The sequence below is a fragment of the Empidonax traillii genome, unplaced genomic scaffold, assembly GCF_003031625.1.
Source record: "Empidonax traillii isolate 1590-97213 ecotype Southwest subspecies unplaced genomic scaffold, ASM303162v1 scaffold890:size686501, whole genome shotgun sequence".
Lineage (NCBI taxonomy): Eukaryota > Metazoa > Chordata > Aves > Passeriformes > Tyrannidae > Empidonax > Empidonax traillii.
In genome coordinates, this window is record NW_020956083.1 from 303,051 (window position 1) to 330,933 (window position 27,883).

General features: G+C 50.8%; 1 protein-coding gene across 4 annotated transcripts; it reads right to left on the reverse strand.

Annotated features, from left to right (window-relative positions):
* Positions 1-3,167: 3,167 nt before the first annotated feature.
* On the reverse strand, positions 3,168-27,462 carry LOC114067277 (opsin-5-like). Of its 4 annotated transcripts, XM_027902590.1 has the most exons (8): positions 27,427-27,462; positions 19,545-19,694; positions 16,879-16,967; positions 9,485-9,572; positions 7,897-8,059; positions 7,207-7,334; positions 5,481-5,809; positions 3,168-4,700 (listed from the first exon to the last, which is right to left on the reverse strand). In XM_027902590.1, exons 3-8 carry the CDS (start codon positions 16,906-16,908, stop codon positions 4,146-4,148), a joined length of 1,293 nt encoding a protein of 430 aa, XP_027758391.1. In that variant the 5' UTR covers positions 16,909-16,967; positions 19,545-19,694; positions 27,427-27,462; the 3' UTR covers positions 3,168-4,145. The 4 variants fall into 4 exon arrangements, with proteins under 4 accessions (XP_027758391.1, XP_027758393.1, XP_027758392.1 ...); XM_027902592.1 differs by lacking the exons at positions 19,545-19,694; positions 27,427-27,462 and adding an exon at positions 25,362-25,390; XM_027902591.1 differs by lacking the exons at positions 19,545-19,694; positions 27,427-27,462 and adding an exon at positions 18,844-18,936.
* Between the last annotated feature and the right edge of the window lie 421 nt (positions 27,463-27,883).

The following is a 27,883-nucleotide window of genomic DNA, read 5'->3' on the forward strand; positions in this document are numbered from 1 at the left end:
TATTATGCTTAGAAAAGAAAAATTATCTGTCTCTGTTGGCTTGCTTTGCAGTTACTTTAGATAATTTCCTATTTATCAGACCAGTATAAAACTCTAATTCTCTTTGTCCAAGCAGTAACTGCCCCATCCTAACTTTGTTTCATCTGCAAATCTGTGCAAGAGAAAACTTGATTTTTTTTTAATGCTCTTAACTACGGAACCCCCCAAAGTTGAACATAGACATTGGTGACTGCAGAGCCCTGCGGTGCTGCTGGACTGTGAGCTCTGGCTGGTCCTCCTGGCCCAGGAGCTATGCCTGGAAGGGGCAGGGGAACCCAGAGCTCAGCCTCCAACAGCTCACACAAGTTATTCCTCCACCTCTTCCAGCCCATCCCATTCTCCAAACCAACAGGTCTCACTCCACTACTCCAGAGAACAGCAAACTCACTCTGCTGTGTGGTCCCTGCCAGCTCGCAGGCCTGCTCTGTGCCTCAGTTTCCTCACTAGCCCAGATGCCCTTTGCAGAGCCACCCAGCTTGGTTTTGGGGGCTGCTAAAGCCACATCAGACTGGCCAGACTGACAGCAGCCCCTGTGCCAGGCAGGGATGGGGTGGCCCTGCCTTCCCCCACTCCATGTCCCTCATCAGGGGGACACCCTGTGCCAGCTGCCACGCACAGCCGGCCCACACGGGGCCAGGGAGAGCTCCTGGGGCTCACTCAGGCACAGCAGGGCCTGCGATGGACTCCTGTGTGTCCCCTGCAAACACCCCCCCGAGCAGCCTGGCTGGGGGCACCCTGCCCCCCAAGACAGCTGCGGGACAGTCACAGTGGGCATTGCCACAGGGTCTGGTTTGTGTTCCACCTGCCCGGGTCTGAGCTCCCTGCTACTTGTGACTCCCCCACCCAACGCGAGCGAACCCGCCCGGCTCTCCCTTGCCTCCCTTTCATCCCGGTGAAGACACTTTTTTTATCTCAACCACAGCAAGAGATGCTCATTTATTTTAAACACTAAAGCACCGGTGGGCTCTTGAGCCCAGCCCTAAAGCTGCCATGAACAACAGTCCTTACCTGCTCTTCAGGAGCTCAGCCTTTGGGAAGCCAGGGCAGGGCTCCAAGCTGTGCTGGGGTTAAACACTCTTCACCTTTTCCCCCATGGCTGTGCAGCCCCCCAGATGAGGTCACCCACCTGAGAGGAGGTTTGGACCTGTGGGGCTGTGTTTGAAGATCAGTGGCACAGGCTGAGGCTGCCCAGGTTTCGGGAAGAGTGGGTGACAGCACAGGGCCACAGGCACCATTGCCTTTGTGCAACAGCTAGTTTTGGAGGTACAGAAGGGTTGGATGCAAGGGGTCACTGGCATTATTGAGGGCATTATTATAGGACCTTCATAAGGCACTCCCACTTCAGATTTGAAAAGGAGATGGATAAGCTTTGTGGGCCCTACCAGAACAGGGAGCTGCTGAGGAGGCTGGTCCTCCTCCCAGCGCTGCCCCTGGACTACACCAAGGTAACGGACAAGAGCCCCAGCTGGAGGGGTTTATACATTCAATTAACCACCCCAGCCAGAAGAAATTAAATCATCTGAGGCAAAGAAACTGAAGGAATGGGGGGTGGGAGAAGTTATTTAAAAAGCAACTGCACTAAAATATCACTACATTTACAGAACTTAGAGTTAAGGCTTCATTTTTCCTCAAACTACACATTAATGTCCATGGTTTAGAACCATTGGAAGAAATTTCAGCTGCTATGTCAACCACTGATTTTCACATTCATTTATAGTTTTGCTGACTTTCCTTATCTGTCACCTTATTCCCCTTTTTTTCCTTTCTAGGACACACTGTTTTCCTGCCTCCTTGGAGTGTGTTGCTGTGCCCTCAGACCCCCAAGTGAGTGGGAAACAGTGCCTGTAGTGCAGCCCCCACACACCAAACCCACCCCAAGGCAGCCCTGGCTCCTTCCCTGCATCAGGACCAGGCTCTCACCGAGCAGCAACACAGCACTGCAGCCCCCAGACCCCTTCCCACCCACTTCAGCAGCACCAAATCCAAAGAAATTGGTTCTCACAGCCAGGAACCCCCTCCCAAACCCTGCCCAACCGAGCAGCTGGTGCAGATCCTACCTCAACCTCGAGGGCGAAGCCTCCATCCTCCTTGCAGGCTCAACCCCCCACCAGCCACCACAGGCGCTGCCCTGGGAGGGAGGGAGGGGCTTGTCTCTAGTGCTCAGGTAAGTAGTTGGTGGCAGCTGTCGGCCCCATTCCTAGGTGGTTAAACACCCACAGCTGTGCCCTGCCCCGGGGGTTTGGTCCAGTCCAGCACAGAAGGAGTACCCGGACCTGCTGCTCGGCCTGGCCACAGCGCGGGGAGCTCATTAAACTGGTTGGGGTTTGCTGGATGGTTGCAGTGTCTCTGCCCTTTCCGTCAGCAGGAGTGTCCGGGAATGGAGATTAAATCACTCCCATCATTAGTGCTCTCAGTGTTGGGCATTGTTCTCATAGCGAGCTGAACATGCAGACACTGCTCTGGGGGTTTCCGGGAGTAATAAAGGACCTGAGAGGATTTGAGGATTTTTTTTTTTCCTGTCTGCTTTAGGTAGTCTCTGAACCCCAGTATTTTTAACCAGCGGAGGTAGCTGGACCTGCCCTGTCCCTGAGCCCAGCACAGTCCCCGGCCTGGCTGGGTCAGTCTTTGGTCCTTGTCCCTCCCGGGTGGCCACGCCGCGAGAGCCCCCAGGAGGTGGCAGCAGCCCTTCGTGCTCGTTTCCTGCGGTGGGAAATCAGCCCTCGATCCTTCTCTGGAGGCTCCTCTCGGTGGGCAGCAGCAGACACAGCCGGGAATGGCCGAGGGGCAGCCCGAGGGCACAGCCCAGCCCTGGTGCCCGGGGGTGCAGCGGGTCCTGCTGCTGCCGGACACGCCGTCGCTGCGTCCCTCGCCAGGAGGAAGGCTCGGCTGACGGGCAGGGGGAGGTTTCTTTGCCCCGTGCCCTGTCCCTGTGATCATTCGCATGTGGCTCCAAGCCCTCCCAGGCTCCAGCCCTGGCCGCTCTCTGCAGCTGCCGAGGCAGCAATGCCCTATCCCCGTCTCCATCCCCGTCTCCATCCCTGTCCCCATCCCTGTTCCCATCCATCCCAGAGCGAGGCTGCCAACACAGAGCTGAACGGAGCCAAATGCCAGTTTTGCATGAATGAATTTACTTTAGAAATGGACAACTTCTGGAACAAGGTGACTGGTCACACGGACACCACGGGATCCCCTCGTGTGACAGAACGCCTGGGATGGGGCAGGGGAGCTGCTGGGGGGCCTCTTATGGGGGTGGCTTTGCATCAGGTCCTTGGCACGGCTTCTTGGTCCCTTTTGTCCCAGCCCCTCCTCGTGGGTGTGCTGCCCACACTGATCTCCAGGGGCCGACTCAATCCTGCAGGATGCTGTTGCCCTGGCAGCTGCTGCTCCGTTGTTCCTGTGCCAGGGACACCTGTGCCACAGCGCCGTCTCCAGGATGTTGCTCAGCCACAGATTTGTCATTCCCTGCCTGGAGATCACAACCTGGGACTGCCATTAGTCACTTCAGGATTATTGTAACCCCCAATCCTTGCTCTAAACACACAACAGTGGTGGGTTTCATTCAAATGGAGGGGTAGCACAGCTGGCACAGAGAGCAGTCCCTGAGAGCTATAGGGAGGTGCTTCATAATCCCAAGTGAGGTAGCTGTGTGACACAGTCCTGCTCCCCAGCAGGAGAGGATGTGGCTGTGGGGGCTGTAGGAGCCAGCACTGAAAGTAGATGCCCCTCAGGGCCTCCTGACCCCTAGCCTGCCCTGCCAGGCACAGTTTTTAAGATAACCAAGTGCCTACTTGGTCATCAGAGCACCAGGATGGAAAAACCAAGGCCAAGGGCCCAGAGAGGAAACAGCAGGAGAGACTACCCTGGGCTGCACCCTGGGCAGATCTCAGGCACTTGGGGTCTGCTTTTGTTCTTGTTCTTGCAAGTGCAAAGGCCAGGCTCAGAGCTGCAGGAGCCAAACCAGAGCAGGATGCAGGGCTGGTCTTACATGTTCACGTCACTTCATCTACAAAACATCTGGGGACCCGCTGGGTAAGTAGGTGAGAGGAATGTCATGTTTAGGTTTGCCCTGCGGTGCGCTGGCAGGACAGAGCCGGGCACAGCCGGGCTCAGAGCAGCTCTTTCACCAGGGCTGATGGCAGGGCTTCCCCCGCCACATTCACAGTGCCCAGGCCTGACCTCTTCCCTGTGACCAGCACCATCACCTGCACTGTCCTCCTCAGCCCCGGCTGGCAAGCAGCTCCGTCAGTCAGGATGGCCAGGGGACCACGCAGGGGGGAGCTGCCAGGTGCCTGGGGCGGGTTGAAGCACTTGGGGTAGTTACTGAAACACTCAAAAGTGTCATTGCAGTTCCTGCAAGCCCCAGCATGGTCACTGACCCCCGGGGGTGGGAAGGGCTGGAGCGCCGCATTGGGGCAGCTGCAGCACAGCAGGGTACGGAGGGCCTGGAGGAGAACCCTGTCCTTGGAGAGGAACTTGTGGAAGTTGGGCTTGAAGAGCAGGTACACCAGCGGGTTGTAGAGTGTCGAGGACTTGGCAAAGACGGCCGACAGCACAAAGGCCAGTGCTGGCACCTGGCTGGTGTCCCCGAGCAGTGCCCACAGGGCAACCACGGCATAGGGGGTCCAGGCAGCCAGAAACCCCAGGCACACGGCAACGCTCAGCTGGAAGAGAAGGAGATGGAGGTGGCGGTGCCAGGAGCCTCCCATGGCACACACAGGACACTGACACCCCTTCCAAAACTCAGCCATGGGCAGGTGGACCCCAAACAATCTTCACATTCCCTCAGACCTCTGGACCTATCACCCTGGAGCACTGTGATGTCAGACATCAGGGCAGCAACTCAGCACACCTCATGCATAAACCTGCTCTCATTTCAGGCAACCCACACCCCATCTCACCTGGGAAACTTGGGAATTGCCTCAGCCCTCCACAGCAGACACCTTGCTGAGACCAGCTCAGCATTGACCCCAGCAGGCCTTGGAAGCACTGAAAATCCCTCCAGCAATCTGTGTGCTGGCATGTGGGTTGACTGGGACACCTGGAAACAGGCTGTGCTCAGCCCCCTCCCCTGATCGGACACGGCTTGTCAGTCTTGCCAGGCTTGCAAGCTGTTTTCTTTCGTGCTGTGTTTTTTTTTAAAGGGTATTCTTTTTTTTTTTTTTTTGACATATCCTTGGTAAATTATAGTATTAGCTTGTATTCTGGGGAACAATGACTCATGCAAGCTCCTTTCTGATCTTTTCCAATGTAATTTTAAGTGAAAACTCCTCCACCTGATGGCTTCAAATGAGAAATATGTTATTACCCACACTGACACAAACACCTGGAGAATTCATCAGGAACAGCAGACACCCGTCAGGAGGGGCCCTGCTGCATTCATCTGCCCACAGGGCAGGGGGTTGGGGCACCCCGAGGCCCCCCAGCCCCCTGATCCCCCCTACCTTCAGGAGCAGGCTGTGCAGGCTGCGGGCTCTGCGCTGGGGGGACGTGTGCTGCTGGACGGCTCTCCGGGACACCCACACCGTCCACAGGATCAGCGAGTAGGAGGCGAGGATGAGGAGGCAGGGCAGGAGGTAGCAGAAGATGAAGAGGGCGAGGATGTAGAGCGTGGCCTCCCTGCTGGAGGTCTCCCAGGTGATGCAGCAGGCTGTCCCGTAGGGCTCGGGGCCGTAGCTGCCCCACTCGGCCAAGGGGGCCGTGGCGAAGGTCAGGGCGTAGACCCACACGCACAGGAGCAGCACCGCGGCGTGGCTGGGGGAGAACCTGTTCCCTGTGGCACAGGGACTGCAGTGAGCGAGGCTTCTCGTGGGTGAGGGTGGGTGGAGAGAGGGGACTGCAACCCTGAGCCCGGGACACGGGGCAGGAGCTGCTCAGGGCCACCCCACACCCTGCCACTGCCAGGACCTTTCCCTCCCTGCAGACTGAAACTCTGGCAGAGGTGGCTTTTTTTTCCTTTTTGTCCCCCCTGTCTCCCCCATCAAATCTCAAACTCTCCGATCTTCTAAAACTCACTATAAAGTGCTAATTCTTCAGCCATACGTAGAAGTAACATTTTTCTTTGAAACTAAGCAATTAAAAGCACATTTCGATTATGCACTTCCTCACAGGAGGTGGGCTGTGCTGTAGATAAACCCCCTGTGCCAGACTGCCCAGCACAGGCCAATTAAGAGCAGAAGCTGCTCAGGTAAAAGCCACCAGCACCTGGGCTGCCCTTCAATAGCCAGCTTTCATCTTTATCTTTCCTCCCACCTTTTTAGTCACCCTCTGAGCTGCTGTGCTGGCACATAACCAAGATGACTCTGCTCCAGCCGTGCCCTCAAGGCACTGAGAGCTGCTGGGGACAAAGCATGCTGGTGGCTGGCAGTGGCCACGAGCTCAGGACAGACTGGCAGTGAGTTGGGGGACAGGATGGACCCTGGGGTGCTGGGCTGCAAGTCAAACTAATACCTCTGATTTCCCATTTTATTTCTATTTTTGGTCTTTAATGCAAAGTGTATTCTGAAGATGCATGCTAGATGGAGGATTAGCAGCTGAGCTGAGGAAATTAAGAACCCCAAATTGGAGGAGGAGCTGTGTAGGGAATGAGTAAGGAACACCCCTGGGTCCCCTCACTTCCTCAGGTGCTCTCTGCAGTGCAAACATTCCCCTTAGCTCTGTGGAGGACATCCAGGGCTACAGGATGGGGCTACAGGCAGGAGCTACAGAACTGCAAACCCACCCTCCTGTATCAGTTATTTCAGTGAATTATATACATTTGGCTTATGGCTCTCCCACCAGGGACCAGGGAAAGCAGCTCTTGTTGCTCTGCCAGAATTTGTGGCTTCCCAGATGCAGAGTCTGCTCTGCTCTGAGCTTGTCTGAGATGGATGCTCAAAAACCTGCAACCTGCTCTAGTACAGCTGTGTGGATGTGGCACCCAGGGTCATGGTTTAGTGGTGGACTTGGCAGTGCTGGAGTAACAGCTGGGCTCTGTGATCTTAAAGAGTTTTTCCAACCTAAACTTGTTTCTGTGATTCTACAGTTCAGTGCATTGAATGGGAAGAGGTTGCCCCAAGGCAACATTTTTCCAGAAGAGGTGGATCTGACTCACTACAAAAAAAAAAAAGGGGGGCTCTGCTGACAGAGAGGGGTGTAGGAATGGATCAGGTAACGCATCCCAGCACTTACCATATGCTGGGTAACAGACCTTGAGGCAGCAAACCGTGCTGAGCACCGTCAGGCTGGCGAGGCTGCACAGCCCGAACAGGACCCCACAGAAGGCGTAGAGGGTGCAAACCGCCCGGTCGAACAGCCACCTGCCAGGAGAGCTGCAAGTGAACCCATCCTTCCCCCTGCCCAGGGCAGCTGGATGACAGCCCTGCCACAGGGGTCATCTCCACGGTCCCTGCTCTGCAGAGAGGCTGGGAATTTCCCAGCTGCTGGTCCCACAGGAGCAGCAAAGCTGGGCACATGTAGGGGGGCTCCAATGGGCTGCCCGGGTACCAGCACCTGACCGAGAAAACATGGGCATGATCTCACTGCTAATTTGTTCTCTGAGCATCCCAATGACAAGCACAGATGGAGCCACAGGTGCAGGAGCTGCCCTGCTCCACGCTGGCACACACCACTGCAGTGTCTGTGCCACACGGTAACAGCTTGGAGACAGACCCTCCACCAGCCCCCTTTTACAGCAGGTCTGTGTGAGGAACCAGAAGGACAGGGAGCAGCAAAGCACCCGTGGTGGGATGGATGATTGGGAGCTACACATTGCCCCAGTGCCACCAGGCTGAGGCCTGGGCCCCCCTTCACACCCTGTGAGGGATCTCCCCACTTCCAGACAAGGTTTGCAAACTGCCCCCTGCCGCTTCCATGAGGTACCTGTGGGCAAAGAAGGAGGAGGTGGCCAAGGGGAAGAGCGTCACCGTCATGCTCAGGTCACTGATGGCCAGGTTGACGATGAAGAACTCGGCAGGTTTCAGCAGGGACCTCTTCTGATAGGCCACCAGCAGCAGCAGCGAGTTCCCAGAGAAGGACATGATGCCTGTGGAGAAGGCAGAGGAACAGTGCTGTGTGTGACAGAGCCAGGAAGGGGAAAGGGAGCATCTCGAGACGTTTGGAAGCAAATACCAGAGAAGTTCACAGAGCCTGGAAAGGGCTCCAGGCTTCTCTCTCTGGACCCTGGGCTGAACAGGGGAGCCCACGGGACCCGCAGAGCTCTGTGAGCACATCTGGAGCTGCTTTGCATTGGATCTGATCCCTTCCCCTTCCTGAGATCCTACAGAGGCGTTTGGTAGGAGGGTAGTGATGGGATGAGACTGCAATGGGCTCTGGGTGCAGGATCTGGCCAAAGTCACTTCTTCCAGCTGGAAGGAGCAAGGGGGGCACTTCCTTGCAGCTAGATAAATAACAGGGGCTTTGTGCAGTTGTCCTCTGATGTGAGGCCAAGGAACTGGGCCCCTTCCCCTTTGTAATTTCTTCCTGGCAATGTCACTCCTGTGACTCTGTGCTGTCCAATATCATGGTAACAAAACAAACAAGAAGAAAGGAACTATGAAGATCAAGGAAAATCCAGACTAAACAAAAGAAGGCTCTCTGTTTGCTATTAGTGTATTTAAATCAACAGTGGTGATTAAAGTTTTATAACAAGGGCTTTCTCTTTTTTATTACGTAATTGTGCTTTCATGGAAAAGAGGTTTCAGTGTCCTCAGAAGGGGAATCTTTGCTGCTCTTGAGCCATTTTGGGCAGGATAAGAGTTTCTCCCTAATGGATTAGGCTGTAAATTAAATCCCATGGTAAGAACCAGCTTCCAAAGCTGCTGAACGGCCAACACTAAAGTTCCCCTCAGGAACAGGATTCTCACATGGGACCTTGCCAAATACAGAGCTTTGGAGGCTTTGGAGTTGCTGGAAGGCAGAATGCTGAGATGTTTGTCCTTCTTCCCAGACTCACAAGGCATTTTTCCCACAGAGTGAGTCTCACATCAGTGGTAAGTACATTTTATCAGCTGTAGGACCGCTGTCAGTCCAGTGATGTGAACCTCCCTTGGGTTCCCTATCCTCACAGAAATAAAAAACCTCTTCTAGCATTTGGGAGAAAACTTGCTCAGGGCTTAGAAGACTTGGGAGGCTTTTCTTTGCCCCATCATTCACTTCTGGCCCACACTAACCAGGTCTGGGCCACCTCAGAGCAAGGCACAGCCCCTCAGTTTTGCCTTCTGGCTTTTTAGTGCCACTAACTCCAAATCACTGAACCTTCACCACCAGCTTCTGCTGAGAACAAGGGCCAGCTTGAGGCCCAAATCCCCTTCAACAAACATGAAGCTGGTGATGCCAACAGAGTCCCTGCCCATCTCACAGTGGGTAGCTGTGGTAGGAGTTACAGCACATTCCTCAAAAGTGTGCAGGCAGGCAGGCAGCACCTGGGCTGCCTGCAGCAGGGACACAGGGATAAGAGGCCTTTCCTTACCAAAGACTAAATAGAGTGAGCCAAAAATCAGATCTTCTCTCTCTGATAAGGTGGAGGTGAACACCGAGATGTTGGACACATTTCCCATCTGCAAAGCAAGATACACATAAAAGTGAGAGTGAATTCTGGCAAATGAAGGAGTGCCCAGCTCCCCTGGTTTCTGGGAGGACAGCTCTTGGCCAGCTGTGTGGAACCTCAGCCGACTGCCTGCAGCACCAACCATGTGGAAAGGGAAGGAGGGAGGAGGTTTTGCTACTTATTCATCAGCTTCTAAGTTTCTCTTCAAAATTCTTTGAGAAAGTGGCTCTTTCTTTCCCCTCAACCACAAGAAGATAAAAATGGTGCAGAGCTCCCACAGGCACATTTTGGATGTGTGCACTGATATACCAGCCTGTGCCTTTGGGATAAACACACACATTTGGGCACTTACAGCTCTGTTTGAGCCACTTGTTGCTCTGCCCATCCCTGTTGCAACAGACTGCAAGGAAGGGACTGCAGGTCCTGGTGATGATAGCCCTGCAATGGTGTAAGTTGGGTGAGACCCAGCTGAGGGGTCAGAGGGTTGCAGAGATGTCCCAGTCTCCGGGGTGGCCCCCGGGGAGCCACTTGCCCTGGGAGCAAGGTTGGTGCAGAGGAGAGTGAATCCAGCAGGAAAGGAGGAGGTGGAGGGGCTGGAGGTTGCACCCCCCATGTATGGTGGGGGGCAGGAGGGCGTAGTCCCAGTGGTGAAAGGGGGCTGCTGGGTTCATCTCTTCCGCAGAGCACCCTGGATGCTCAGTGCTGCACAGCCCAGTGGAAATAACCTCATTTCCTCTCCTCTGCTGTTCAGAGGGCAAGGATTGTCCACATACAGGGACAGGTGATTTATATCTCCCTGCACAAACCAGGTGACTCTGGCCCTGAGAACGATGTCCTTCATTAACCTAATCAGAAACAACCTTCATTGAGGGCTGGGCAAACCACTCCTGAAATTCTCATAATGCACAGTTCTCCCCTAGGCCACATTTCATCTTCCTCAAGAGCCCTTGGAAGCATCTGAGCTGAACACAGCACATGCACACGATCCCTCTGAGAGGCTCTAGCAAAGCATCCATTATAAACATGGAGCCAGGGAGAAAGGAGGGACTGTGGTCACACAGCTGCACTGGGGACAAGACAGGGCAAGGCCCACCATGAGCAGTCTGGAAGGAACTGTTCCTGCTCCTCAGCATGCAGGCACACACGCAGCAAGGGAGAGAACTGGCCAAGACTGAAGGTCTTTATTTCCTTCAGATCCCTGCCAGGTCTCCATCCTGCAATACATCAGGGGAGCTGCAAGTGTCCTGTGAGATCAAGCTGGCAAAAAGGAACAATAATCTGCAGGAGAGGAGCTTCTATTTCTGACATTACTTGGGATAGGCTTTATTTTTATGGTTGTGCTTGAGCTACTTGTAAAGCACACATCGCTCCCTGTAAGACAGAACTGATAAAAATGCACCTCTTGCACTGATTGATGTGCTGATGTCATTGACACACAGACAATAAATGAGGTTTATAGAAACATGGAGAGCTATCACTTTTGTGCCTGAAAGTAAATCATAAACTGGATTCTGTAAACTTGCCTTTGCAGCAGACAGGCAAGTGAAGCTGGAATCAGCACAGAAACTAGTGAAAAATCTCAGACTTTCCTCTGCTGCTTTCACTGGGGGCTTGTAAAGCCTTCCACCCATCCCCACCCACAAAGGTGGTGCACTTGTCTGAGCTCCTTTGTCGGGGGAAGGGTGTGTTGGAACCTCTTCTCACCTGGCCCCAGGAGGTGGTTACACGGTCTTTTTCCTTGTGGAAGCAAGACAGTGAGTAGCCTGCTTCCCTGGCAATTCACAAACCTGTTCTGGTTGTTCTTGCCTGCTGGAAACCTGCCCAAGGGTCCCCCTCCCGCCGAGGTGCTCCCTCAGGTGAGCACGTGATGGGGGAAGCTTGCACAGGCCTCCCTCTCGGCCGTCACCTTCAGCGGATGGAGAGTGACAAGCTGCAGAAATATCAGTGCAGGTATTAAACACATTCACAATAATTTCTGACAGAAACAGCTACAGGAGTTTCCTTCCAACTCAGAAACATTTCGAACACATGACTGTGCTCAGTCAAGATGGATCTGCGGCTCCTCGGGGAGCGATTCAGCTGAGACTGTCTCCTCAGGGTAGCCAGCACAGCACAGCACAGCCCTTCAACATCAAACTGCTTGGCCACGTAGTCTCTGGGCATACAGAGCTGCTGCTGAATTTGATTTAAGCTCCGTTGCTCAGACTCTGTTCTGAGAAGAGACAGACTATGAAAGCTCCTTTCCCCTCAATTTAATCAGACTTCAAAATGAGATGAAGTTTTCCAAGCAGCTGCTGCCACAGGTACATTACCAGGAAACCCTTGTATTCTGCATCCCAGCCCTTACTCTTGTGTTCACAGGAAGAATCAAATCTAAACCTAAAGTTACATCCCATGTCTGTGTCTGGCTCCAGGGAGGGCACTGGCATGGCTATACTGTCCTGATCACTTTGTCTACATGAAAGATCACAGAGTTTATTTCATGTGATTGTTGGGTTTGCCCATTTCCCCTTCAGACTTGGACTGTTGCTTTTCTTCAGCCAACATGCCACAAAGCCATGCCTGCCTTGGAGAGGAGAAGGAGGAAATCTCATGATCCTGGAAACCGAGCTGACCTCCAGACTCCTTTGATAGTAAACGGCAGGAATCAATTTCTGCAATTCCTAGCGCAGGGAAAGCTCAAACATTGCTGCCTGCCTAGCAAATAGTGCAGGGCTTAAAAAGTCACAGAAGAGCAAAAGCACACAAATGATCTGAAGGACAGGCAGCCCTCGCACCCCTACCCAAAATCAAAGAGTTCTCCTCTGCCAGGGCTGCACATCCCCGCTGATTACAGACAGTAAAATCTGCTTTCTGCCTCAGTTCCCCACCCGGCACTCCTGCAAGGTCCTTTGAGGGGGTGCAACCCCATTCACACCCCAAGCGTGTCTCTCACTCACACACACCGTGCCCGGGGCGGCCCCAGTGGGGAGCAGCCTCGCACCCCGGGCTGCCCCTGCCGGTCCCGGGACACCCCCGGGAGCGTCCCCGCGGCATCCCGGCTCATCCACGGCCGGCGGGGCCGGGCTCCCTGCCCTGCTGCAGCCAGGGACACCCGGAGCAGCCGCGGGACTGAGTCCTCCCCGCGCCCGGCGGTGCTCAGGGCACCCGTGTCCCCCCGGGGCAGCGGCTCCCCCACGACCGGGCCCCTCTCACCCCTCCTGGAGGAGCCCCCGGCGCCGCCCGCTCCGCTCCCCGCCGACAGGAACTTACCGGGGCGGCGGGGGATCCGCCACAGCGCTCAGCACCGCCGGGACGGACAGCTCCGCGTTCTGTCTGTCCCTCCGGCAGGATGCTCTGTCCTTCCCGCACGGTGCCCGGTCCCGCCCCGTCCGCGGCGCTGTGCAGGATGAGGGACACCGTCCCCGCAGCCGGGACGGCCCCGGCGCTGCAGCTCAGCCCGGGCACCCCCTTCCCCTGCACCCCGTCCCGCCAGCCCCCAGCCCAGCCCAGCTCGCACTCACCGCCTTCGGAGCCGCGATTTTCACAGCAAAAGAAACTGAGGCATGAAACTGGGGATCGTAGTTTAAAGCAGCACTCCATGGCCTCAGCATCCCCAGGCTCGCTCTTCCCTCCCTTCGGCCGCCCCCTCTCCTCCCCTCCGAGGGAGGCAGGCTGGTAAATCACTCACCTGTCCCTGAAGATCTGGCTGGACACCGGGCAGGACCCCACAGTGCCCTGTGCGGCGCTCCAAGGACATGCTCGGAGTGACAGGGAACACAAGGAGGGGGGGGATCACTGCACTGAGTCTGTCGCCAGTTTGAGCTGGGTATTGTTTTCCACCCAAAGCATTTCATCTGTTTCTTCTTGGCAAAACGCAAGTCATGACCATCACTCAAATGAGCATTTTGTTAATTCCCTCCACACCAGGAGCTTTCCCCTGGTTCCCAGTTAGAAATGGGAATGGCATCAAAAATCCTAATATTCATTTTTAGAGCTCCAAATAGTGTCAGGACTGCTGGTCATCTTGGATTCAGGTGCCTAAATTTACTTCAGAAAGGAACCCCAAAGCTGGAGAAATTCACAGCAACAGCCTTATGTCCTCTATGTGCTTTGGAAAGAGGCTTCATGAGAAACATTTATAGACTCACCACCTATGTAAATAGATACATACTGAGATTGTCATAAACTGAAAGTTGTTGTTTGTGTTCCAGAAATACAAAAGGCCCTGTTGTACAGCCCCCACACAGGGCCAGAGTTAACCCAAAAAGCTCAACATCCATCAAGGAATGTGCCCATTTTCCTTCTTTCACCTGGAATGGACCTGAGGGACAACGTTCATGACACCCCAAGGGACAGAGAGTCCTTGGCAGCATCATAAGCTCAAAGAGCAGCAGCAACACTTTGTTGCCAAGAGTTACTAAACTTCACGGGCATGTTTGCACAACTACATTATTTCTTTAGCATAGTTTCCTCTGGACACTGACCTCCATGTCAGTCTGTCTTTCCTCAGCAACACTGAGGAACAGTCCCCAGCAGCATTTCATTTGTCAGCCAATCTCATCCAGGTTTGGAAGAGGGACTGAAGTCTTTCATATAATTTAGTTCCTACTTGGTTTGTGCAGTGAGGAAAGACTCAAAGGAGCTGGATGAGAAGGTGAGAAAGCTCAGTGGAGACGCCACGGAGGAGGCACAAACCTGGGTTTGCTGCCTCCCTTCTTGTCTGCAAGAGACTTCTCAGCAGAGATGGAGGAGCCAGGTGACGAGAGGTGACAGAACAGAAAAACCAAACCTGTCCCAAAGAACACAGTAAGTCATGCTATAGCCAAAGGGCAACCCAGCTCACATCCTAAAGCCTTCAGCCAGCTCTGCCCACAGTGACAAAGCCTCAGGGAGCTGCCTGGCTGTGCAGCTGCACCAATGGTACTTTATATTCAGTGCTGGATGCTCAGGCTTTCCCTCTCAGGGCAGGTGGCCGTTTCTTCCACACACTCTCCTGCTCCCCAGCTGCTCCGTGAGGATGTGGGTATCACTTTAGCACCAGGTGAAGAAGGGACAGTGCAGCCCAGCTGCTCCCTGTTGGAGGTGCTTCACAGTGTCCTTGCCCACCCTCAGCTTAGCATTTCTGAACTCCAGATGGTGGGAAGTAACCTGAAACTCATATCCCTCTGCCTTTGAGAAACCACCAGCTCAGCACCAGACACAGGACCCTTTCCTGGGAGCACACCACTAAGATGCTGGCAGCACATCTCTGGCAGTGTCAGAGATAAGGAGGAGATGAGACTTTGAGAACCACTAGTCTGGCTGAGTTTAGACCTCCTGCCCTGTGGTTCTGCCCCTGTGCTGGAAGGCACTGACTGCAAGTATTTGTATGTGACCCAGTGCAGCCAGTAATTAACTTCCATAACTGTGCATCTAACTCATATGAGCAAATATCACCACCTTTTCCACACAAAACGGGCACTGACACACAAATGCTTGTGGAGGTGGGTGTTTGCAGTTCATTTATGTGTGTAATAACTGCACATGGAAAGCAGACACACAGCGATGCCTCTGTCCTGTGTATCCCCCCTGGCCCCAACACTGCCCTGCAGTGATGTCTGCTGAGAGCCCTCCCCTCACTGCAGCACGTGCTCGGGGACAGTGAGCAGGGAAAGCTGATGGTAAGAGGACAAGGACGATATCTGGCCACTTTTTTTTGTGCTGCTGGTGAAATGAAAAGCATTCCTGGGGTACCAAAGGGACACAGCAGAGCACCTGTTCTCTGAGATAAAGGAGGGGCGGTGCTGGGATAGCAAGCCAGCTAATCAGATCTGTAAAAACATAACTTAGATACTCATAAGACAAGCAGATGTCAGCTGGGGATAGGGAATATCCTGGGAAAACACTGGGAGTTCCCCAATACCAGGAGATTAAAATTATTCAAAGGGGGAAAAAAAATAAAAGGAAGACATAAGAAATAAGCAGATTGGTGTGGTGGAGAGTTAATTCCCATGCTCAGTGTGCCCTGGAACAGGTATATGAGAGACCATCCAGCTACAGCAGCATAAGAAGAAAATTCCAGCACAACATATAAGATATTCTAATTGCTACATCTAATTATGAGGAAATCACCATGAAAACATTATCTGTCAAACAGAGCATAAACATGTAATTGACAATCACACTGAGATCTGTCATCCATTTTCAGAGGCTGCTGCTGTGGATACAAAGGCAGTACTTGTATCCATGAAGTAGAAGAGTTCTGGACCCATTGTGAAGTCCTATTAATCTGCTAAGTCTTTTAATATTTACAGAAACCTCATCCAAAAATGAAATCTTTGTCAAGTATATTTTCTCAAACTGAAGACAGGCATGAGTCTGCATTATCCAGCTGGATTTGGTAAGGCAGCTGGAACAGATGTTTATAGCACTGCTTTGTGAAATGTCTGCTACTAATCTAACTATATAAAAAAAAATAAATCTTTAATTAGCCATTAATTTTCTCAATAACTCAAAATTCTAGCCTGAGAGTTCTAAAGCTTCCAGCATTAACACTCTCAGTTTCCTTGGTTGCCTCTGCTTGCCTCGATTTCCCTCACAGGAGAAAGCAGATCGCAGGGATGTTATGAGGCACAACTTAACTTTCCAAAAATGTATTGACATCACTAGGTAGAGATCTGTTCTGAATGCTTCATTCTTATTTATCACAGTCTGAACAAAAAAATCAGTCAGCAACACTACAAGTGCAAACATAACCATTAGAGGAGCTTGCAAGAGAAGAGATGTTCAGTTTTTTCATTAAGGAGCAGTGACAGACACAGACTGGGAACATGTTCCATGGCAGGAACATGGAGCCCAGCTGCAGCCCAAAGGGTCACAGTCATTTTGGATGCAAATGACAGAGTAGAAACACGAATCAGTGACAGCACAGGTGTGCAGAGATTTGGAAGCACATTGCTCAGTGTCCTGCAGAGAGAATGGGAATACTTTTCTCTCTTGCACTCCTAGTTTGCTCCTGATAAATAAAGCAGCATGGACTGTAAATTGCTCTCATCAATAATCAAGCCAGGAGAGGCAAAAATAAAGTGACAGGGAGCAAGGAGCCAGGGCTCAAGTGGCAAAACAGCTCTGAGGATATTGTGTTTAAAAGACATGCTATCAGAACTATTCATGAGAAAGAGAAAGGCTTTAATAATCACTTTGAGCTGGTCAGGGAGGATGGAGGCTCCGGTGACAGCCTTGTCCTTCATGCTGTTTCAGACCTGTGTCCTTACCGTCATCTCCCAGGCAGGTGAGCAGCAGGGTGATGGGATGGAGGGAAGGAATTAGAGCTGTTAAGCCCCACAGTCACTCACCTGGGAAGCAGGAGGTTTGGGGAGCAGCATGAGGGGCCAGAGGAAGTGCCCTGGCAGGCCATGTCAGCAGGAGATGGAAATTCAAGCTCCTGTGCAAAAGGGGAGAATCATGAATCTGAGAGGGACTATGAATAGCCCAGCCCCATGAAAGGGTCCCATCAGCACAGGAACATGAGCCAGCTGTGCTGCCCGAGCCAAGGCTGCTGTGCCCAGCATTGTCCAGGAGCTGAAAGGAGCCTCAGCCTTCAGCCAAATGAGACATTAGCCCGTGGATGTATTCACACCGAGCACAGAGACAACTGGGAGGGAGCTGTCTCAATACTCGCCGGGGTTAATGACTCAGAGACCTGTCCACACAGCTGTGTCTGGTACTGAGGGTATCTGCAGGAGCAGAAGGCTCAGTGCCAGATGCAAACACTATCTCCACCCTGCAGGCCAGTGTTAGTGGCCAGAGGGAGGGGAGATCCCTAAGAAACAGCTCTGTTTTAAACACGATGGGCAGCAACAAAACTGCCACATGTGGGGTAGAAAGGCCTGACGTGCAGGTGGGAGTGCTCACCCACCTGGCCAGTCACAAACACAGCACGGCCCAGAGTCAAACCAAAGGGTGGATCCTGCACCACATCCTCGCTAGGGGGTTCACTTCTGCTCCTTTGAAGTTCTCCCTGCATGGCCACCAGCACAACTACAGCCCAAACCTGCTGGAACTAGCTGAGAGGCTCTGAGTGGGATCCTTAGGACTCATTCCTTTGTCAGCACTTTGTATGTGCAGAGAAGGCCATGTGAGACCAAATAAACCATCCTAAACAATCATTCACCTACTCACAGACTGTTCCTGTGGTGCAACCAAAGTGAATGTCTGTACTCACCAAACACAAAGTGTGGAACTGAAGAGAGGGCTTTGGATGCTGCTCAAGTGGCTGGTTTATGCCCCTTACAGAGAGGTCCAGAGGGACTAAACAAAGCAGATACTTTGTAAGTCACTTCCCAGCTCCGCTGCCATGCATGAGCAGGGTGTCTTAATGAAGCATTATTGTCCCCACTTGGCAGAAAACCTGTGAAGACCAGTTTGAGAGGTCTCCAAGTCAGCCAGCTGCAGCTAAAGCATTGCATAGTACCACACTTGGCTTCCACTCAGACCACAAGAGCATTTAATTTTAGAGAGCAAACAGACAGCATAGACTAAAAGCACTGATTTGAATTGCATTCATAAAGCAGACAGCATCCTAAGCTTTAGAACACACAGAGCTCAACACAATCAGTGAGGTCACAAATGTTTCTCTAAAAGCTGCTCCTAATATTTGGCCTTAACAACAGCAGATTGAAAGATGTGCTTGGTCAGATTTATAAGACACACACAAAAAAAATCACCATAAACGGGCACAGAAGAAAATTCTGAAACAAAATTGCCTGAATGTAGAGTGAGGTTCTCTATAAAGCCTCATCCGCCCTCTCTCTCTCCCCTCTGGAGCAGCGATGTACCAAAGCAGTCACAGTGTATCACACTAATGAAATTAATCTGGAAAGCATCACTTCCAGTTCTGTTGTGCTCGTTTTCATGAATCATGTCATCTCATTGGGCCCCTGTCTCTCACCTGCAAACAGCATTAGTGGTATTTGTCTCGCACACAGTGTGGTATGAGGTTCTGCTCATTACCTGTCTGTGCATGGCTCTGCAATCTGCATACAACGAGTTCTTCAGCATGCCAGTCACATTTTCTCCTTTGGTATCTCCCAGGCACATTTTGTACCCACTAATCCTACCCATCACTCTGTTGTGCCTCACTGTCAAGTGACTCACAGATGTCTGTGCCCATGGCTTCCTGCGTCTGACCTTAAAGGGAGGGGAGAAACCCCACCACATTTCTCTGACAAGATTTAGCCCCACTAGCTGATTTTTATCGACTCACATTTCTCCCACTGCTTTGTGTTCTCATCTGATTTTTATCATCACCAGATTCTCACCTAGCCCAGCTGAGGTCACACACACCGGCCTATAATTTCCTGAGCACTCCTGTGCTGAAGAGGCAGCTCAGCATCTTTGCAAATGGGTCAGGGACGGATCTGAAGGGTAATATTTAGTGAGAAACAATGCTAGGTGATGGCATTCATGTAAGGCAGATCTAAGCTACAAGCCACACATGCTGTTGCCCAGCTTCCTACCATCTGTACACCAAACTTTCAGCTTTATGTTCAATAGACATTAATCCCATGCTTGTATACTTAGATGTAGGCATGAGGTAACACATACATTGCTCTTGAGATGCATTCTCCCCGCCTCACAATTTGTGCTTGTGACTGTAATGGAAATATATATCAAAAGATATGTTTCTGTTCTTGTATTTGGCTTTTCAGTGCCACCCACAATTCCCATTGCCTGCATATTCTGGCTTCCCACATCCCACTTTTCCGCTGTGCTTTGAACGCTGCCTGTTACTTAAAGTCCAGCTGGCCAGAGTTTAACCCTTAACTTTCAGGGTCATCTCCCAGGCTCTCTCTCCACGTCAGCCCTGCTCAGCTGCACTGCCTGACAGGATACTGCAAAGTATCCTTGGGAGCACTGTGGGGGCTGGATCCCACCCAGGGTCAGCACACAGGGAGGAAACAGCCACTCAGCAACCAGGGTGCTCCCTCTCCACCCTCCCCTGCCATGAAGAGCATCTCACCTCCTGCCATGGTTTCACAGCAAAGTTCAGGGAAGAGACTGAAGCAGAGAGGAGCAGGGAAATGTGTGGAATAACAAGCTGATGGTCCTCAAGCAGGCTCTGATGCTGGGAGTCAAGGGCTGGCCTTGTGGTGGAAGCCCAGCTAAAAGCCTGGGAAGCAGAGGGCGCAAACCCCAAACAGAAGCAGGTTGCACTCAGAGCAGCTGAGAGCCACCCACAGAGACAGCAGTTATCCCAGCCACAGTGGGATACCTGCCTTCAAACATCACTACAGAGAAATCTCCTCCTGCTCACGGCTCTCCCACAGCCACGATAAGGGCTGGGTGGTGTGATTAGTGCAAAGGTTCCGTGTGCTTCCTGGAGTTATCGCAGAGGGAACAGATGGCTGAGATCAGAGAGCACTTTAGTTCAGCCAGTTGGAGCTGAACATAGCACAGCCTTCGACTGTGGTGTCTCCTTTATGCCCACTTTTCCCAACAAACCCAAAAAGAATAGCTCACCTTTAGGCTCCCATCACACACACTGGACGCATTAGACCAGTATAAATATAATTTTGTGCAAAATCTCTGCAAGTGAACAAGCAGATCCATTAACATCCACCCCAGCTCACATGAGCACTGCAAAGTGGAACCAGTTCACCCAGCACTGGCAGACCAGTACATGCCTCCCACTCTGGAGTGAATTCTTTTAATTTTTGGTCTATTCTTTTCTAATGTTCAAAATCTTTGAAAACGTGCAGTATATAATCAAGTTATTTTATTTCAGAAAAACACATGGTAGACTAATTTCCATTAAAATGCATCAATTTAAATAGATCTTCAGCTGGACTTTCAAATTGTTCCTAATTATTATTCCCTTTGAAATCTATCAACTTTCTTTGCTGCCACCTTTTCTGCACTAGACTATAAAAATAGTATTTCAAAGAAAAATCACTTTTATATGTAATAATCAGACACCACTTCATTATCAGGCTCAATTTTTAAGTCAATTTTCCCTCCTCCTTTCTGAAGGACTGTCAGGTCAATAACTTTCTCCCCTTATCTTCCTACTCATTCCACTCCTTGGCATGGGTGTAATTTCTTTCTCACATTTCTTTACTCCACGGCTTGACAGTTTTTAATGAGCCTTCCACACCTGTGGTTTTATCTAGCATTAATTCTGTCCTCTCAGTTCCTCTCCCTGTTGCACAGATCAGGTTTAACCACACTGCAACCAGTGCTCCTGCCCAGCCTAAACCAGCACAAAGATTACGGTACCAGACTTTGGTTTTGGTATGAAATTGTGTCAGTTGTGATCTAAAAACACTGCCCTGGACTGGTGCATAAACCAGCTTGGGGTCTCAACCAGATTTCTAGCTGAACATTTTCCCTAATCACAAACTCACAATCCCCTTTGCTGGCAACAGGAGAGCTCTTGACCAAACAACTGGAAAGCGGGCTGCCCTTCACCAAGGTGCTCCTGGGGCAAAGCTGTCGGGTGTCCTGATGTCAGTGTTTGGGGAAAACTGTTCAGCTACAGCCCCTGGGGAGGAGGGGGAGATCTGAACACCCCTGCAGACGAGCTGGTGCTTTTCACAAGCACCACGTTCCGAAGAGTGCAAATGGAGAATCTGGGACGTGACTTTCAGTTTGACAGGGAAGGTGCCTGCTGACAATGAATGAACCTCCTTCAAGCTTTGTTGGGGAAAAAAAAAAAAAAAAAAAGACAAATATTAAGTGCCAAGGAAATAAAAACACCCCATCACTTCGTTCTATCCTGTCACTCTGAACAATGCAGTGCTTGTTTTTAGGGCTCCTTCTCACATGGCCGTACAATTTCTGAACAGTGCCGAGCACTGACATAAAAATCACAGCCCGTAGCCATTATCTAGTCATATGGAAAATATCTGACTGAGGAAACAGTGTCCTTCACTGGAGAGCCTGAGTGATAAGCTGCAGGCAGAAAAAGCAGAATCAAATCAGTGTCAAATCCACATTCACTCCAAAGACATGTGAGCATCCTACTTGTGCTCAGTAAAAGTCATTTTGCCAACAGGCTCTGAGCCTGTTGAAAAGCAGGAAGTACAATGAAAGGAAAAAGAGGATTTTTAAGTCAAACACTGAAACATACCAGAAAATGCCCACAACAGGCACTGAGATACAGACTCAGGAACAGCCAGGAGGCAAAATACAGTGATTATATCTTGTACCACAGCAGGAACATTTGGGTTTGATGGTTTCTAGCAAACAAAGTTCTTGGTGGCAAAGCGCTGCAAGGTTTTGCATTTCTGCAGATACGTGATGCTTTCTAGGGTCTCTCAACTTTCTTTCCCCCAAATTGTGTTTATAGATCTCACAGTGCTTCAACATATCCCAGAAGTGATTTCACAGAAAACAGGTTGTTTTCTTCCTTGGCTTTTCACTGTACTGCAGCTAAGGGAAGTAGGATGATGGCTACACAGCACATCTTCATGTCTCAACTCCCTGCAGAGCAAGATCAGACAGACACCAGGTCCCAAAGGTATCTAGACCATTGCAACATTTAACAGGCCATATTTTAAGCTGAGAGCACTGAACCAGGGAGGAAGAATTTAACTTCAGCTGCAGGCAGATCTGCACTAAAGACAAATTTGTGCCAAAAGTTTTCAGTGTGAGTTACCAGCATCTGACTACTGCACCTTTCTCTGTTGTGAAAGGAAGCTCTTGGACATAACCATCCTTTTATTAAGCAGCACATAATGCTCACTGTAGTATATACAGCAGCACAGTTATCATGCTCTATTTCACAGCATTAAAAATGAACTATTCTCCAAGCAGGAGAAATCTTCATATCAAAGATTCAAGCACCACAGGCTTCGGTGCTGTCAGAAGAGATTATTTTAATTTTTGATATGCCTCTAAATAGTCCAAGACTTTACAAGTCACAGTGGAAAGTGAATCAGACTTTGATTCCTGAAAGAGGCAGAAGTCACTAGAAGAGTCCAAGTGAAGGGTGTTTTTGAAAGACTAGACACGGCAACTCTTCCCAGAGCCTGGCAGTGACGCGTGGAGTGGAGAACACATTTCAAATGATTCAGTGCTTCTCCACCTGAATACTGAAATGCAGGACTAAGAAAGGGAAAGAAAAGGATCCCTGAGACTGACCTTTCAAGCCTGAGCTCTGAAGATGCAAGACTCTCCCTGGTGAGACGAGGGCCACACACAGACCAAACACCCCCTTATACTCTCAAGTACTCACCCATTCTACATTTTTTTTTCTGTTACTGATTTACATGAAGAGGTTTAAATGTTCTCAAGGTGAAATTCTCCACTGGAGATCTAGGATTGGGAGACAGAGTCTAGCAGCATCCTCTGCTCAGCTAATACCTCCCCAGTTCTGTCCTGGAGCAGCCCCAGGACACCCAAACCCCTGCAACCCATCCCACACCACAGCCTCCAGCACCACTTCTTAGGGCATGGAAAGCCTGGGCAGACACTGAACAAAACACGCCCTTAAATGAGGTACAAAGTTCCCTTAGATCCTTATCAACACAAGATCCAAACTTCCAGATCATCTGCACAGAAGCACCATCTGTAAAAATCTGCTTAGCAGGAAACCGCATTCCTGCAGTATGATGCTGCTCTGCCACCAGGTTTCACCTTATTCCTTACACTGAATTTCTACCCTTCTTACCTTTATCCATGGCCTTGCTCACCCCCCATGTTTGCTGCAGCAGCTGTACATAAATCTCCTCTCAGAAGGTGGCCAAGCACATCTTACCCCCACCCCAGGACAGTCTCACCTGTCCTCCAGCACAAACCAGCCGGGCACAGGCAGTGACCAGCCCCAGAGTGCCATCTATGGCTATTCCACAGGACTTCACAGCACAGCAGAAAACACACAGGCACGCTCATCCCCCCCTCCTGGCATCAGGAATATCCCTCAGAAAAGCTTCTATCATTAAGGTCTGAAGAACAAGAGAATTTAGTCATAGCAGCAGATGCAACAGTCGCTGCCCTGAGAAGGCTTTTGCTTCTCCTGGAGCGAGAGGCAGAGCGTGGGGAATTGAGCCCCTCTCCCCCACTCTCCCCAAAAAAGGAGAAGCAGAACATATGCACACAGCCCACTGATTTCTGCTGAGGTGGCCCAAAGCCAGCGCATAAACCAGGCTGGGTACCTGCGAAACGACGCTGGAGCACGTTAGCATTTTTAGTCAGAAACCAAGTATAAAGCAAAAAGAGATGGAAATGGCATTCTCCCCTTAATGCACATCCCAGGACCAATAAATGAGCCACCTCTATCAGGGAAACCATGATCCTGGGGAGGTGTTTCACAGCAGTGCTGAGCTGACCCCTCTGGACAGAAAAGCTCATGGGGCCAACCCTGGCCCTGCAGCGGAGGAAAGAGCCTTGGAGCAGGTGATGTGGCAGCTGCTATCCTTGTCTGCTTCTGCCACTGAGTCAGCCTGTGCAAGCTGCAGCCAGTAAATCCATCCAGCCCCCTCCTCCATGAGATCACCTGGCCACTGGTACAGCCAGTAAATCCATACAGCCCCCTCCTCCGTGGGCACATCTGGGAACTGCTGCAGCCAGGCACGGAGAGAGCTGCCAGTGGCACTCAGCTGATCCCCTTGGCCACCCCTTTGGGGTCATAGCACAACCCTCTCCATGAGAGGAATTACAGGGATTATGCTCGACTGTAAAAGAGAACATCTCCAAACCACCTGGCCAAACAGACCCCATCACTCCAGAGCAGGACAAGCCCACCTTCGTGCCCCAACCAAGCCAGCACAGCACTGTCAGGTGTCTCCTGGCTTCTACTGGCAGGAGCTGCATTCAGCATTCCCACCCAGCCCTGCTCCACCCAGGAGTGCACAGGGTCTCTGTGCCAGGACCCAGGTCCTGGGTATCTAACAGGTTCTTCTCTACCCTTCAAGGAACCACACAGATCCTTGTTCTCCATCACTGAGCTCCTCCCAGCTGCCGTGGCCCAGCTGGGACCACACACACCCCCACAGCTCCCCAGGGCATGAGGGACACAGAAGAGGAGGAAGCCTCTCCTCCCCACCACAGACTGCCCTGTGGGAAGGTTCACCATGAACATACTGGCTAGCATAAGTGCACTGAGACACATAAAGAGGCTGTTCCTTTTCAGACTTGCTGGATGACAGCGCCTTTTTTCATTAACAGTTCATTTCTTAGTGTTTGGGGCTTACATGTGTGCCCTGATGGAGAGTCATGCAGAGCTCTCTGCTTTGGCAGAGACAGCTCACCAGAACTGGCCATGCTTTAGAAAGACTGGTCTGTGAAGATTTCAGGTAAGGCAGTTAAACTGGAGCACATTGCACACAAAGCTACAGAGCAGGTTTTACTTCCTCTGGGAGAAAGCAACATTTTTCACTAAGGAGTTGATGAGCAGTTGTGGGTTGATTTTTTTTTTTCCTTTTTTTAAAGCAGGTTGATGATGAAAAATCTCAGAACAGTATGACTATCATGAGAATGATTTCTAAAGCAGGAAGCATGACAGTCCCACACCCACAACAGCAGAAGCAGCTGCCACACACAAGTTATCAGCCACACATTGCAGGTCTGGTCCTGCACTTCTTAAAGCCATTGGAGCTCTGACATTGTCTTCAATGCAGAAAACTGCACAATGCAGAATTAAAGCCCAGAAAAAACAAATGAGTAGTATTACTCAAGTCAGAAAGTATTTCACATATCAAAAATCTTATCTCAAAGTAGGAACTGCTGTGATAGAGCAGAAGCAACAGAACTACCACCACCACTTACACTGAGGATCTGCAGCACACAGAAAAGAACCTATCAGTAAGAAATATCAGTAATTAAAACAATCCCTAACCTCATGTGAAGTTCCCTGCAATATGACTTCAGTGCCTCCCAGACTCTGAATGCTGAAAGAGAGATTTCTTCTTGAGGCTAAGTAAAATTAAAAAAAAAAAAAAAAAAAAAAAAAAAAAAAAAAAAAAAAAAAAAAAAAAAAAAAAAATCAGAGCAGGTTGTTTCATTTTTATCTGGAACATTTCCACCTGCCCACCTCTTTTCTGCACAAAGCCTTTCCAAGTTCAGTGCAAGTCCATGCCTGGCTTTAAGCACAGGTGACACGGGAAGCTGCTGAGTGTCAAGATGATTTTCACAGCCCCTTTGCTGTGCCACAGCAGCAGAAAGCCAGAGCCACTGCTGCCATCTGGGAGGGGATGGGGAGCAGGGGTGGCTGCAGCTGTGGCCCAGCACTAACCAAACCCTCTGACCCTGCTGCTCCTCAGAGTAAGGGAACAGCAATCCCGGCTCTCCGGAGGCATCTGAGGCAGCACTGCCCAGATGGGAGAAGCATTCTGCCTGCCTTTCGAAAACCTTGGAGCGACTCTGCCTTAGCAAATGGCAGGAACCAACTGGCTGTCCCTTCAGGGACTCCTAAGGAGGGCAGACTCTTCCTTTTGCAGAGGTCAGAGCAACACAGCAGCTGGTTCCAAAAAGGCAACAACCTATCGCAATGCCAGTGCTCCCACAGCCTGTCCAACGCTGTGAAAGCAGCAAAAGCAGTGCAGGAAGGGGAAAATAAGGAATGATATGGGATTGCTCCACTTTCAGCTGTGCTCTGTGCCATAAATCCCTGGTTACAGGTCAGTCATCCACACAGCTCTGCAAGGATAGCCTGGGATTAGAACTGCCTTTCCCCCTTCTGGCACAGGGCTGGCTGCCCACAGCTGCCCACCAGCACCTCATCTGCCTTATCCAGGGATCTACATTCGTGTCTGATCCAAGGACCTGCCACACAGAACGAACCCCGCTGGGATCTCCTCGGTGCCGAGTTCTGGTGCTGTGAGGACCAGCCCTGTTTCACACACAAGAGCACCCTGAAATCTGCACAGAGAGCCTGTCAAACTGAGCAGCTGCTCCCTGCCTCTCCTACACCTCTCCTCAGATGGAGGAGCTTCAATTATGTGGCAAGCCTGCAGGATTTGGGAGGTAAAAGAGCTGCTGCCACATCACATGCTTTAACCCTTTGCCTTCCTCCAGGCACTGTGGAAGATGTGCTGCTCTGTGTTCATTTTCCTGTGGTGGCTCAGTGCACAAGGCTGCCCTCGGAGTCTGGTTTTCACAGTGGTGGTGTAAGAGTACAAAACCACAAACCTACTTAGTTACCGATGCCCTGCCCCTACATTTTCAGACTAGCAAGACACAGAAAACCTTCTCTAGGGGAATGTGATCAACTGTACAGAAGTACTTAAAAGTAACTGCAACATTCAATTTTACTTAATGTTACACAAGAGCGCTAAGACATTTTACATACCCAGTTACAATCTTAGATAAACATTCCATGATTCTCAGAAGGAATCGTGGAACACCTTTCACAAATAACAGACAGGGACATTTGCAGCCCAACTCGGTTGCTGCTTAGATACACAGGTATTAGGCTAAAAGGCCTAATTCACTGATTTCAGAGAAGCAACTAAATGAGAGCCAAATTAGGTACAACAACATGTACCTTAACTTGCAGTCACCTCCTGCTTTTCTCTCAGTCACTCTGGCAGCATTTATCAGCATGCTCAGATTAGCTCCTATTTCTAAACAAATACTGGAAAGGTGAATCTTTTCCCCTAAAGAGATTCTACAGCATAATTAGCAACACGTACTAAATGCTTGTAATCCACAGTCATCTTCCAGAAAAAACAATTTCAAGGAGCTGTCGGTTCAAACCATCAAATCTAAACTACTTAACGGTGCATGGAACCTTTAAGCTCCTGTTTAGAGCAAAAGACGCAGAAAACAAGTTTATAGGTCTGTAACCAGAAACGTCAGACAGCAAGGCAGCACCAAGGCTTGTTTTATATGCACCAGAAACACGTCAGCACGAGAAGCATCACAGCGTGAGGGAAGATTTCCTGCAAGAATATTTTAGTTACCTTGAGCCTGATTTTTATAATCCTCCCTGGTACTTCCAGTAATCTCGGCAGATCTGAGTAGAGGACTTGTAGAAAAGGCACTTCAGACATTTCAGCATTCACCTGACATGTTTTAAACACAAGGAACAAACAAAAAGAATGATCTAGTTTGGAACTTGAGAAATTATCCTGCTCCGGAGCTAGCAGGATGCAAAAGGAGCCAGGTGGCCTAATTCAAGTGCCAAAATGTACCTCAGTGGTATCACACATCTTCTGGGAGATGCAGCTTCCATCAGGAAGCTAGTTAGATAAGTGTCATGGAGAGCCAAGGCTGGGAATCCATGGAGGTTAGCTCCACATGGCACCCGGATCCTGCTCCCACCCCACCTCAGTCTGCTGCAGACTGCTGACATCCCGGCTCACATGCTCCATGGAACGCTCTGAGTCATGCTGCTAAGGCTGGAAAATAAACGGGTTT